We start from the raw sequence: 11,732 nt of genomic DNA, 5'->3' as shown, positions 1-11,732 counted from the left end.
AACTGTCTAGAATCTATGCAGGTCAGGTGAGAAGTATCCCTTGATTTTTTCTTAGAAATCAGCAGTCTCTTGCGAATGACTAAAATCTCCATGTCATCACCATAAAGTACCTTATCATATACTGGCTCGCTAGTTTACTTGGTCTCGTCTTCTTCATAAATTGGTTCACTAACTATTTCAATCTTATCATTCATATTTTTCTCAAAAAAATTTATCCAAATTTAAATAAAAGAACTTACGACCTCTGAGATCTCGGGCACAATGATCATAGTGTAAGGCTTCCTAAGCCAGAACGTGCCTGTCACAACAATGGCTACATACCTCATTATCTTCAAGATCTTGCGCTACTAAACATTGGGATAACTCCATGACTTGCCTCTATCTCTTCTTGGGTTTTATGATCATAGTACGATACTTCCTTAATCGGAACCTGCCTTCATGACCATGACAATCATCTATAGGATCCAAAGAGCTCTAATAACAGTTGATGTTGGGCGGGATATTGATTATCCTATAGGCTATATTAATTCAATTAGTTTGACTGCGAATGCTAGAATCAATCTTCTAAAACCTGTCGATTCAGAATAATATCAAGAAATAGAGAAATAAATGGTAATGCAAAAAAATATTATTAATCCAAAAACATTACCCTAAACATCAACTAACAATGTTCTTATATAGACCCAAAATTCTAAATTGTAAAGACAGAAAAGGAATTCTAGCATAAAGAATTTTTTTTTAGAAAACTGACAATTCTAAAATCCCTAAATAGACTCAAAATTTAAAAATATAAAAGACAAAAATTACTAAATTGCCCTAAATATCTTAAATACCAAAAACCTTTAAAAAAATACTAAAATTAGTATGAAAGATATTTGGATCCTTCTACATCAGTATTGCTAGAGAGGGAGTGGTGAATAGTATGCCTGTAAAAATATTTCTTTCTCTTTCTAATGTCTTAGTAAGGACACACACATATTTGAATAAAAAAATAACACATGCAAATAAAATATACCAAGATGGATACTAGTATTTACTTAGTTCACAACTCTCAGGTTGTTACATTCAAGGCCTATGTGCAATGTTGTCCATTATCTTTCTCCTCTAATTGGTAAAGGGTTGGAGGTGGATAAACCTCTTAGTGCAATGATCAATACAATGTAGTACAAAAATAAAATAATCAAGGAAAGCATTACAATATATTTCAAGTGTGTATATCTTATCTTAGAGCTCCTGGTCTCATTTTATAGTCTTTGCCTCAATCTAATTTTTATGCTAATGTGACACTACTTTAGGAGATCGTAAGCTCTTCAAGTCACTTGGACATTACTAAATTAGTGTGTTGGTCTCATCCATGAATAAGTAATCTTTTATCCACTATTGCAAATCAGGCATCCTTTTAGCCATGTAGACCCATTGTGACACATGTATTCTAATCACTTGAATCTTCCAAATAGCTCAACTTTAAACTTGTTCAAAGATAAGTATTACAAGTGCATAGGTCGATCAGATTCATTTTGGTTGTTAGGAATTCCAATTGCCCATAACCCAGTTTCCGTCACTCAAAACTCTAACTCAAGTTGACTATGATTCAGTTAACCTAAGTTGAGTCTACCCTCTTCCCAAATATAGGTGACTTAATTTGATTCACCATAGCTTACATTAAGCATTCTCCCTCTTAGCTTCTCATTCTTCAGATGCACTAAGCCTTCCAGCTCACTCCTTGTGCATCATTCTCGCTCCAATGGAATACTCTTCCCCCAAGTCTCTCATTCATCGGATGCACCAAATTCGATTGCTCATTTAATGTGTTATCCTTCTCACATGCTTTGGTTTTCTGCTCCAAGTCCAACCATCTCTAATAGTCCATGTCCTTTCGGTCCCTCGGTGTCCCATTCCACCCTTCATTGTACACACTGGCCCTGAGTTATTAGGTACTTAAATCCTTGCACACTAAGACACACATTTACAACGTAACTAAAACAAGATCTAACTTTAACTTATTTGACCAAACATCAAAATTATTATCCACACTATTTGAGGTACCAAGGATCTCCCTCTCAATTGCTTGGGATACTAACAATAGGAGGTGGCATTACATAGGAATGTAATATCTCAATTATGCACCTAATATCTAATTTAAAATGAATCATATTAAGGTTTTAGTACATGGAAATGTTTGATAATATGGTAACAAATATATATATAGTATTCCTCCTATATTTAGTTATTAAGATACCTCCTATATTTGTTATCATAGCGACAACTAGTATAGTGTGTCATTTATAGCACTCCTTAAATAGTTCTAGCAATCACTGTGTGCATGATCCCAGCTAGTTATCTGGGACAATTATTATTATGGGGTATAGCTAAATGCTTTATCATATTTATCCCCACCCCCTCCAAAAAAAATAGTAATAAATAAAAATAATAATGCATAATTTTCATATAAAAATTTATTAATTAATCCGAGATCTTTCATTGAAATTTAGTTGACAAAAAATATTATTGATTTAGGGCACTTATTTAGATTTATCATATCACTTTACATCATTTAGACAATCAAACCAACATTAAAAGATATGTTAGATCATTTGCACCACTCGTGTATCAAAGTCATCATTGCCATCATGTGTTTTATACATGACTGTCATGTGTAAAGGAACTTTGTCCCTTCTAATGTCTATCTTTTTGCCTTAATATTATTTTATGGTATGATCTTTTAAATGCCCATATCTTTCTCTAAATTTTAGATGTGGAACTGAAGTTCCATTGAAAATCCCAACATGCCCTATTGTCTTCTTCTTTCTTCTTCATGTTTTAAAAAAATATATTTTTTAAAATATATAATTTATTGTTTTAATGCTTTTATTATGATGTAGATAACATACTTCATCAAAGAGAAAGGAAGAAGGGGAAAAAACTACAATTGAATCATAACTATTTAAATTTTGTTGAAGTTTATGAAACAAACAATTTTTCACTTACAATCCTTTAAAATATTTTGACTCTAAACTCAATTCGCAAGAAACATACATTATTCCCATTTACTACAATATAATTAACTTATGAATTTTAGCTAAGCATGACCTTCACTTCGAGCATATATCCTATTATTTTTTTCTGCCTGTTTAACAAAATAATGAATGGTTAAAAATACATAATTAAATGCCTTTTGCTTGACAAAACTTGCAAGGCAAGATGGAATTTTGGCTTTATAACTAATGAATTTATTTGAACTTTGATCTTTTAACCTTTAAGGATAAGCATACATACACCAATGCTTCATAAAGCTCGATCGATCAACAAAAGTGCGAGTACTCATGCATGATGCCAACTTTTTCTTATATGCATATCAATCAGATCAGAATAAAAGCTTAATTGACCAGTAGTGGTGGCCAAGCCTAGATTCTAAAGACCGGGAGGGGCATATATATGTATATATATATATATATATATATATATATATGTATGTGTGTAATAGATATATCTCCCTCACACTTAATATTATGTCGGTACCCTTGGCCATGGTATGGCAAAGGCTCTGAAGGAAGTGATCGAATTGGACTTTCACTTTTTCTGACAACGAGATGAGCAATGAACTGTGAAGTTCCAAAGGGGAAGCATCTTTTATCAGTTGGGATGCAATATAAAGCTAGAAGGAAATTCTTGCTCTCGCGCATAGAGATGCCTTTTTTTGGGGACCAGGATTGTGCAAATTGGGATGTGACACTTTGGAACAAATGTTCTGCAGCAAAGGAAGCATGAAACCGGTCAGTCTTTGCAAGGTTGAATAATCCTACCAGGCGAGTTAAAGCCATAAAGCATCTTTCCTTGTTACTTCTGATTAACACCTTTGTCCTCCAAGTGCTCAAATGCAAAGTCAAACTATTCTAAGCCTTAGCTAGTTATTACGTGCCAATCAAATTGAAACTTCATCCTAGTTCTGATTAGTTGACTAAAGAGTTTGTATAGTTGAATCAAGTTAAGGTCAATATTAAATACTGGCCCCACTTTATGGATAAACATCTACTCAAATGTCTTGTTGTTTGGGTTTCATGGACGTTGAACACATGCTGAGCCTGAGACGACTCACATGAGGAGGAGGCATCTCTGTCATGAATTGAAGCAGTGTGGTATGGACATTTCAAATCTCATAAATGCAACATGCATAGTGTTGGAGAGTGAGAGAGAGAGAGAGGGAGAGGAGGGAGAGGGAGTTGCCAAACCAAAGAAGTTTTTATATTCCCATGGCTTAGGAATCCGAGCTGCCATCTTTCTATTTCCTTAACAAATTATTATTATTAGCCGCAAGAAATAGCGTCTGTGGACTTGTGTGTGATGATGTTGTGTGTGTGAGAGCTTGGAGACCCTTGGAACTGGAGAAGTTTGGACCGTAGTGAAGCCTCCAATCATCCCTCAAGGTTCACGCTCATTAACTCGAGTCGAAAAGGGCGATTAGAAAACTAGTTTTGCAAGGGTATTCGCCTTTGCATGCCCCTAGCTGGGGGTTTGAAATAATCCAATCCGGTCATGTGGGTGTGTGTTGAAGTCAACTTAGCGTTTGGGAGATGTACATGTGGACAAGAATATTTGGAAGTATGTTATGGGAATTAGAAGTCGAAATGTTTAATGATTAGGCCAATATTATATGTTAATCGACACATGCGTGCAGGATCTTGAATTTCCCTTCGGTCAACGCTGCTATATATTGCTAGTTGCCGACTGATAGGGGCTAAACCACAAAATGCAGGGATTAAATCTAATGACGGTGAAGTGGAAATGAAGGTGAGGGAAGGGTTAAAGAGGGCATAGTGGTAAGTACACGATGAGCAGAGGCTTCAGCTGGCTCTTTTAATGTTAGGGGCTGATGAATTCCAACATGCTACACCCATCGACAGCATTGAATACTGGATGCTACAGTTGATGACAGCAGAAATATTTCATGGTGTTGAAGCAGCAAACAGCCCATATGTGCAATGAGATCCCCCACTGGGAATGAGACAATGCGTCTTGGCATTGTGCAGAGAGGTGGGCCACGTCCTGGAAGACCGGCAGCTGCTTAGCAAATGCATGGAGGAACATTGTAACCTACCTCTTATCTAATCCAATTAATAAGAGAGAGATCATATAGAGAGTTGGAGCAGTAGAGGAGAGGAGACGAGAGGAGAGGAGGGGAGGACGAAGAGGGAAAAGACTCGAAGAGAGGAAGGGTGACAAAGCCCCCTTTTTTTTCTCCGTTAAAAAGGGGAGAGAAAAAGGGGAGAATTTCCTTTTGACAAGGCACATAAGCACAAGCGCAAGCGGCAGCAGTGGGGGAAAAGGAATCCCCGCACGAGCTAGCCCTCCCTTCACTCTCTTTTTCTTTTATCTTTGTTGCTCCGTCGCGCATTAATTTTGATCCCTTTCTCATCTGAAGCTGAAGCTGAGAGAAAACGGAATGCTACACACAATTTGGAGTCTTCCTCTCTGCCATTAGTTTTCTGTGGAGTGTCATTTTCCCATATATACTCTTCTCAGCCTAAATAATCCCTTCCCGAGCATCAAAGTTTCTGTCTCTCATCCACAACTAGCTCCCAAACATTGACATGCATCCTCTCTCTCTCTCTCTCTCTCTCTCCCTGCAAATTGAGCCTTTCTCTTCTCCCATCCATCCTTCAAATCCTAGGGGATAACTAAAATCTCTATAAATAATAATAAAAAAAAACCTTCTTTGTTTGTTTTGCTCTTAATTAGTCCTCTTATCTTCTTTAATTTTCCCAATCCTTAACTAGCTAGTCTGGTAATTCTTGTCCTGCTTAGCTTCTCAAACCTAGGAGAGCTAGCACTCCAAGATCCTTCCAAATTGTTTGTTCTTTTGCTTTCTTCATATATATATTGATCGATCAGGTAGCGAACACAGACAACACAAGCTGCTCCAAACCCTCGTCTGCCTCTTTCCCCCCCTCTCTCTCTCTCTCTCCTTTCTTCTTCACTTTGGAAACAAGATCCTTTCTCTTCTTGCTCTCAACACTTTGTGATTCATTAGGTAGATATTGTAATGTCCAATTCCAGTCGGCCATCGAGAAGAAAGCCTTAATCGAGCAAGGAGTAGCGGAAAGGAGGGGAAGGAGACATGGAAATGCCAATGGAGACCGCCATGACGACGTCATCGCCGGACCTCTCCTTGCACATCAGCCCTCCAAACGTCAGTCCTGCTGCTTCAGTAATTTGTGCAACCGCCAGCGAGTCCTCCCGCAGCTTCCTGGAGGACGTCGAAGATGATGCCGCTCGCACCGAGCTCTCTCTTTCTTACCCTTCCACTACGGCGCCGACAGCCGAAAGCATGCGGTGGCCGCCGCCGAGATTGTCGGAGAACCACCAATCGCATATGCCGCAGCTGGATCGCTGCCACATTACTCACCGTGCGATCGGGGGCACCTCCTTCGATGGGCTGACGCCGATAAAAGGCATCCCAGTCTACAACACAAATTGCAGCAGCGCGGGGGCCAGCACGCCGCCTCTCCCTTTCTTCCCCTCCGATCCAAAGCATCAAGCTGCTGCCTCCGCCTTCTCCTCCCACTGGCCCTCCTCCTCGTCGTCCAATTTCGACGCGATGCCGTCGTCCTCATTCCTCGCCCCCATACCTAGCGCAGGCGCGTCTCCTTATCACCGTATTCTCCCTCACCACCCGTCGTCGCGGATCAACGGCGCTGCCTTTTCACCGGAGCTTCTGATCAAGAACCACCACCCGCACCATCATCATCAGCACTTCCACCACCACCACTACAACAATTACGGCATGATCAGGCCCTTCGAAGCTTCCAATCACGCCAGCATGCTGATGCGGTCGCGGTTCCTCCCGAAGCTGCCAGCTAAGCGCAGCATGCGCGCGCCGCGGATGCGGTGGACCAGCACCCTCCACGCCCGCTTCGTCCACGCCGTCGAACTCCTCGGCGGCCACGAGAGTAGGCACCGCATCATCGTATCATCACCTCCAACACAATGCTACACGTTCGATCTATTGTTAATTCTCCATTATTTCCGTGATTACTCCAATGCAGGGGCAACTCCAAAGTCGGTTCTCGAGCTCATGGATGTCAAGGACCTCACTTTAGCTCATGTGAAGAGCCATTTGCAGGTACCTTCCTCTTACTCTCCCACAGATTACACTGCTTGATTCATTGAACGAAGGCGCTTGGTTCTGTTTTTTTTTTTTATTTTTTTTCTAATCTCTTATAATTTCTTCCATCATCTAATCGGAGTACGGAAGTGTGGTCTGTGCGAAGCAGACACATCTATTCTTTCATTCACTCATTCATTCAGTCACTCATATCACTGCGTCCTCCATCCATCGATTGCTGTGCCAAATCAGATGGAGGGAGAAGAGAGAAAAGTGTCATCATTTCACAATAATGCAACACACCCGACGCCAACAAGCGTCGTAGTAGTAGGGTAAGAAAAAAAAAGAAGAAAGAACAAACAAGGTTCTTTAAAAAGAAAGGTTGGATCTGCCCACTCGGCCTCTGCTTGCGGATAGCCTACCTCTTCCTGCTCTACTCTTTTACATCCAATGGATTATTATTATTTTAATTAAATTTCTAGTTTTCTCCTCATCACCCCCCTCCATAATATATTCTTCTTTTCTTTTATCGTAATTCCTTGCTTGTCTCGTGAGCTCACTGCGTGGTCTTTTCTTGTGTTTGTGCTCTCCCAATTAATCTCTTTCTTCACTGCTCTCTGCAATGTTTCCATCTTTTGCCTCTGCAGATGTATAGAACTCTGAAAACCACTGACAAGCCTGCTGCTTCCTCAGGTAATTCATATTGCTTAGCCTTGTTATTAACCTCCCTTTTCAATCTCCTCTATTTAATTAATTGGCTGGCTGCTGGCCTTCACAAAATATGCATGGACTCTTCATCAATGGTAACCAGGCCAGTCAGATGGCTCAGGCGAAGAGGACTTATCTCCGAGCAATGTTGATCTCAACATAGGACGGCAGATTATGGAGCACAGAGTCTCAGATGGAGCTAAAACCTTGGACTTCCCTTCCACCATTGCTAACACCTCTACTAAGTGGACTAACTCATCAAGGTATTTAGTTACTTGTCAATATTTATTTTTTTACAAAAAAAAAACAGAAGGCAGATATCTTCTCACAGACACACACGTAGAACTGCTTGCTAAGTGAATGGCAGCTTTTGCTTTTGTGTTGCTTAGCCTTTTCCTACGGGGAGAGACATGGCACTTAGCTTGTAGGACTCAAAAAGCAAACACAACTAACAGGGAGTATCTCCAACAAGTAAAGAAGACACACAAGTTTAATGTCATGTCAAAGAACAATTAGTAGGTATATTATCGTGGCGTCGAAGATGATGCTTTACAATTAGTGAAGAATAAGGAAGGGGTAGGCTAGGGTAGGGCAGTGGCAAGGGGTAATAGGCGATGGTGTGTTGTCACATAGGACCAAAAAGGCCTATATACCTCCTCTCTTTAGCATCCTTGTCTCCTTGGCTTTATTGCATTATACTATAGTAGCATGTTGATGGTTCTTGAACTCTTCTTTGACCTTTCCCTTCCTTTGTTTTTATTTTATTTTATCTTTCTTTTCGATGCATGGCTCTGATTCCAGAAATGTGTTTTGACCTGACATGCCCCAATACCTAGAAAACAATTTGAGTTTCTCTATCTCCAAATAAATATCCCCTCGCCTTGCTAATTTCTACCGAGAAACTTCCAAAAATTAACACATCGAGTCAAGATCTCATATTCCTTCTCTTTGGACCTTTCACTCCTCCAATCAGTTAAACAAAAAAATCATACAGCACTGTTCATTCCTACTCTTCTCGGTTAATCAAAAGCCACTTAATGAACCCAACGTTTAGAGATTACGAGGATGTAAAACACAAACTGGGGAAAATGTGGAACAGAAAAATGTTGATTTGTTCTTTGTCGTCAGTGATTTAAGGCAATGAGTTTGGAGCTATGAAGGAAGGTAGTGTGTCTTATAGCGGATCCTTGTTGATTTCTATCTTTAGTAACTGATAAAAGCCTCTTTTGGTTGCTTTAGCTTTTGCATGAATTTTTATTCAATTATTCAAAAAGAAGCTGTTGTCTTATCGCGGAAAAGGAAAGCTAAGCTATCTAGGAAAGAAAGCAATCAAATCTTAGATGAATGCAACATTTATCCTACACTTTTCAGCAGAAGTTGCACTTCGCTTATACTTTATGTATATACATTTTGCTAGTTAGTTAAATAGGGAAAGGCAATTGATTAGTTTCGTCTGTGCTTGTGTCTAAATACACCAGAATTTATGAGGACAAGTAAATATATCACATATTGGATGAAAGACTGACATATATGCTTTTGCCCTCTACTGAGATGGTGCGCTGTGTTTAAATACGACCATTCCACAAGCTAAAGTTGCTTATATTTCTAGTCTCATCCAAGGGTTACATGGCTACATTTAGTAGATTGGATACTTCAATGTGTAGCTTCATTACATTGTATTATTGTACATGACACTAGACAGCTAGTATTCTATGCAGTACAAGTACTATTTAACATGCTTAACAATTAATAATGATTATAATGTTACTATTACATACGTGAATGGAATTTAGAAATATCAGATGATTTAATTATTGCATTAAGTGGTAGTATTTGTCTTAAGGTGTAGAATTATTTGGGTTTGCATAACTTGTTTGCGCTTAACCAACATATTTATGGAAGTAGGTTTGTCTAAATCTTACAAATAGATTAGTAAGAAGATGGGAATTGTCAAGTGATATATAGGAACTAAAATTAATCATGACATGTTTTTTCAAATATGAAAAACACCATATACTAATACATAAAAGTAGGAATCGAGTTAGAACCCTCTAAAAGAGAAAAACAAAATACTAATACATAAAATTAATACAATTTTTTATGTATTTATACTTAACACGTGAAAATATAGAAAAAAACTAATTTATGTAGAATTATTATTTTTGTCATTAAACTTATATAGGTATTAATTGTTGCTGTCTAATGACATTTTCTCTTGTAATATAATGGACTATTTTCAGCCTGAGTGGATGGACTCAAAAGAGCTGTGAGCTAGATGGGGTGCGTCCAGCTGAATTCTCCTCATCTGACATTGAGGTTTAGCTCTTGGACATATACAATATAGGATCATAATTTCACAAACTGTCTTTTTTGTTTCTTCTAAAAAGATAAATGAATAAGTAACTTCTTTCGAATATATTCAAGCATGAATCAAGAGTTTGAATCATGAGCATATCATGCTTTTTCTCAGGATAATGATCCTTACAATCAACCAGGAGCCTCAGAAGAACTCAGAAATCCTAGCTTGGAGTTCACTTTAGGTAGACCAGATTGGAATGGGACTGAGCATGTTTGATATATATGATATGATCATTTTGGTATTTTAGATATAAGCATCACGCCAAACTTTATATTCACGCAATATAATTAATGGAGGGGGAGAGGAAAGGAGGGTCATATGATGCCATGAAGATGCACTGAAGCTTGCTACAAATTGAACTTGGTCTCTAGCTCTTGCAGATAGCAGTAGTACAGTACTTTCGAGCCATTCTCCTCTTTTTCCTTTCTCTTTTGTCTGATTAAACTTTAGTCACTGGCATGGCATATGACTAAAGGTGAAGGTGGTCATGGGGTTATTTTACACATGGAAAGTTGAAATTGTAAGACGTAAAAAAAAGTTAAAGGTAGAAATTGTATGGTTGAGGCAACAAGCACAGTATAAATTAATTAATCTACTTTCTCCAATATTGGCTATATATATCACTTTCATTATCAACTTGCCATTGGTCTAGTTTCTTCTGTGTACATATTGATTGATATATATGGATATGTATGAAAATGTTGCAAGAGCAGGCTACATATACTGTTGCACCTCATCATATATGCAACTCTAGTGCCAAATTGATTGTAGTTATCAAACTTTTCAAACTCACTAGATTTTCTAAATCATTTTTGTTTGTAATTAGGATTAGGAGAGTAGTTTGGATACCAAGTATACTGCAAAGGCAGAGAAATATATATATATATATATTTTAAAAAAATATTCTAGGCATAAGAACCTGTTGGAAGTTTCTGATAAAACCAAATCAAGTAAAACAAAAAAGAGATAAGTTAAAAGAAACTTTGTTTCTTTGCCCTTGGTTTATTGCAACTAAATGTTCCATACATGCATCATTTTTATACAGATCCCACATATATTTAATTATTATAGAAATATAGATATATAGAATAAAACAGGCTAGTTTAGTTTTTAAAATTCACAAAAATATAAAGATTAGAAAAGATACAAACTGACGTATGTTTAGAGATAAATCAAACTTAAGTTTGACTACGTATTCATGTACAAACAAAAATTACAAGATCACCGTGAGGAGCACGAGAAACAATTTGCCAATTTAGAAAATTTAGATGTTGATTATTTTTAATCATCTTTTCTCTTCTTGAATCTCTTATACTAAACTAATTATTCAAGAGAGAACATTTGTTGTGTATGTAGAAATTAAGAAAAGGAAAAAGTTAATCATATTATTGAATCCAAAATTTATAATAAAAAAATACATAATATAAATCCTTATTGAAATCCTATACCCTAAATAAAAAGAAAAAAATGACCAAATTACCCTAAAAGTTATAAATAAATAAATATATATAATCTAACATTTCCCCTCAAACTCATGATGCTATAACTAGAAGCATTGAGAGT

General features: G+C 37.6%; 1 protein-coding gene across 1 annotated transcript; it reads left to right on the top strand.

Moving 5' to 3' along the window:
• The first annotated feature begins 5,153 nt into the window (after positions 1–5,153).
• On the top strand, positions 5,154–10,805 carry LOC121981379 (transcription repressor KAN1-like). The gene is made up of 6 exons (XM_042533860.1): positions 5,154–6,947; positions 7,044–7,120; positions 7,750–7,795; positions 7,914–8,073; positions 10,051–10,126; positions 10,281–10,805. Exons 1-6 carry the CDS (start codon positions 6,116–6,118, stop codon positions 10,383–10,385), a joined length of 1,296 nt encoding a protein of 431 aa, XP_042389794.1. The 5' UTR covers positions 5,154–6,115; the 3' UTR covers positions 10,386–10,805.
• The last annotated feature ends 927 nt before the right edge of the window (positions 10,806–11,732 follow it).

The sequence above is a fragment of the Zingiber officinale genome, chromosome 5A (genome assembly GCF_018446385.1).
Source record: "Zingiber officinale cultivar Zhangliang chromosome 5A, Zo_v1.1, whole genome shotgun sequence".
NCBI classification, from domain to species: domain Eukaryota; kingdom Viridiplantae; phylum Streptophyta; class Magnoliopsida; order Zingiberales; family Zingiberaceae; genus Zingiber; species Zingiber officinale.
This window is presented reverse-complemented; position numbering and strand designations above follow the sequence as displayed.

Excerpts from the sequence above, each read along its gene's own strand:
- LOC121981379 (XM_042533860.1), top strand. The coding sequence starts at position 6,116 with ATGGAAATGCCAATGGAGACCGCCATGACGACGTCATCGCCGGACCTC. Across the intron at positions 7,121-7,749 it reads ATGTGAAGAGCCATTTGCAG|ATGTATAGAACTCTGAAAAC; the intron begins GTACCTTCCTCT and ends TTGCCTCTGCAG. Across the intron at positions 7,796-7,913 it reads CAAGCCTGCTGCTTCCTCAG|GCCAGTCAGATGGCTCAGGC; the intron begins GTAATTCATATT and ends AATGGTAACCAG.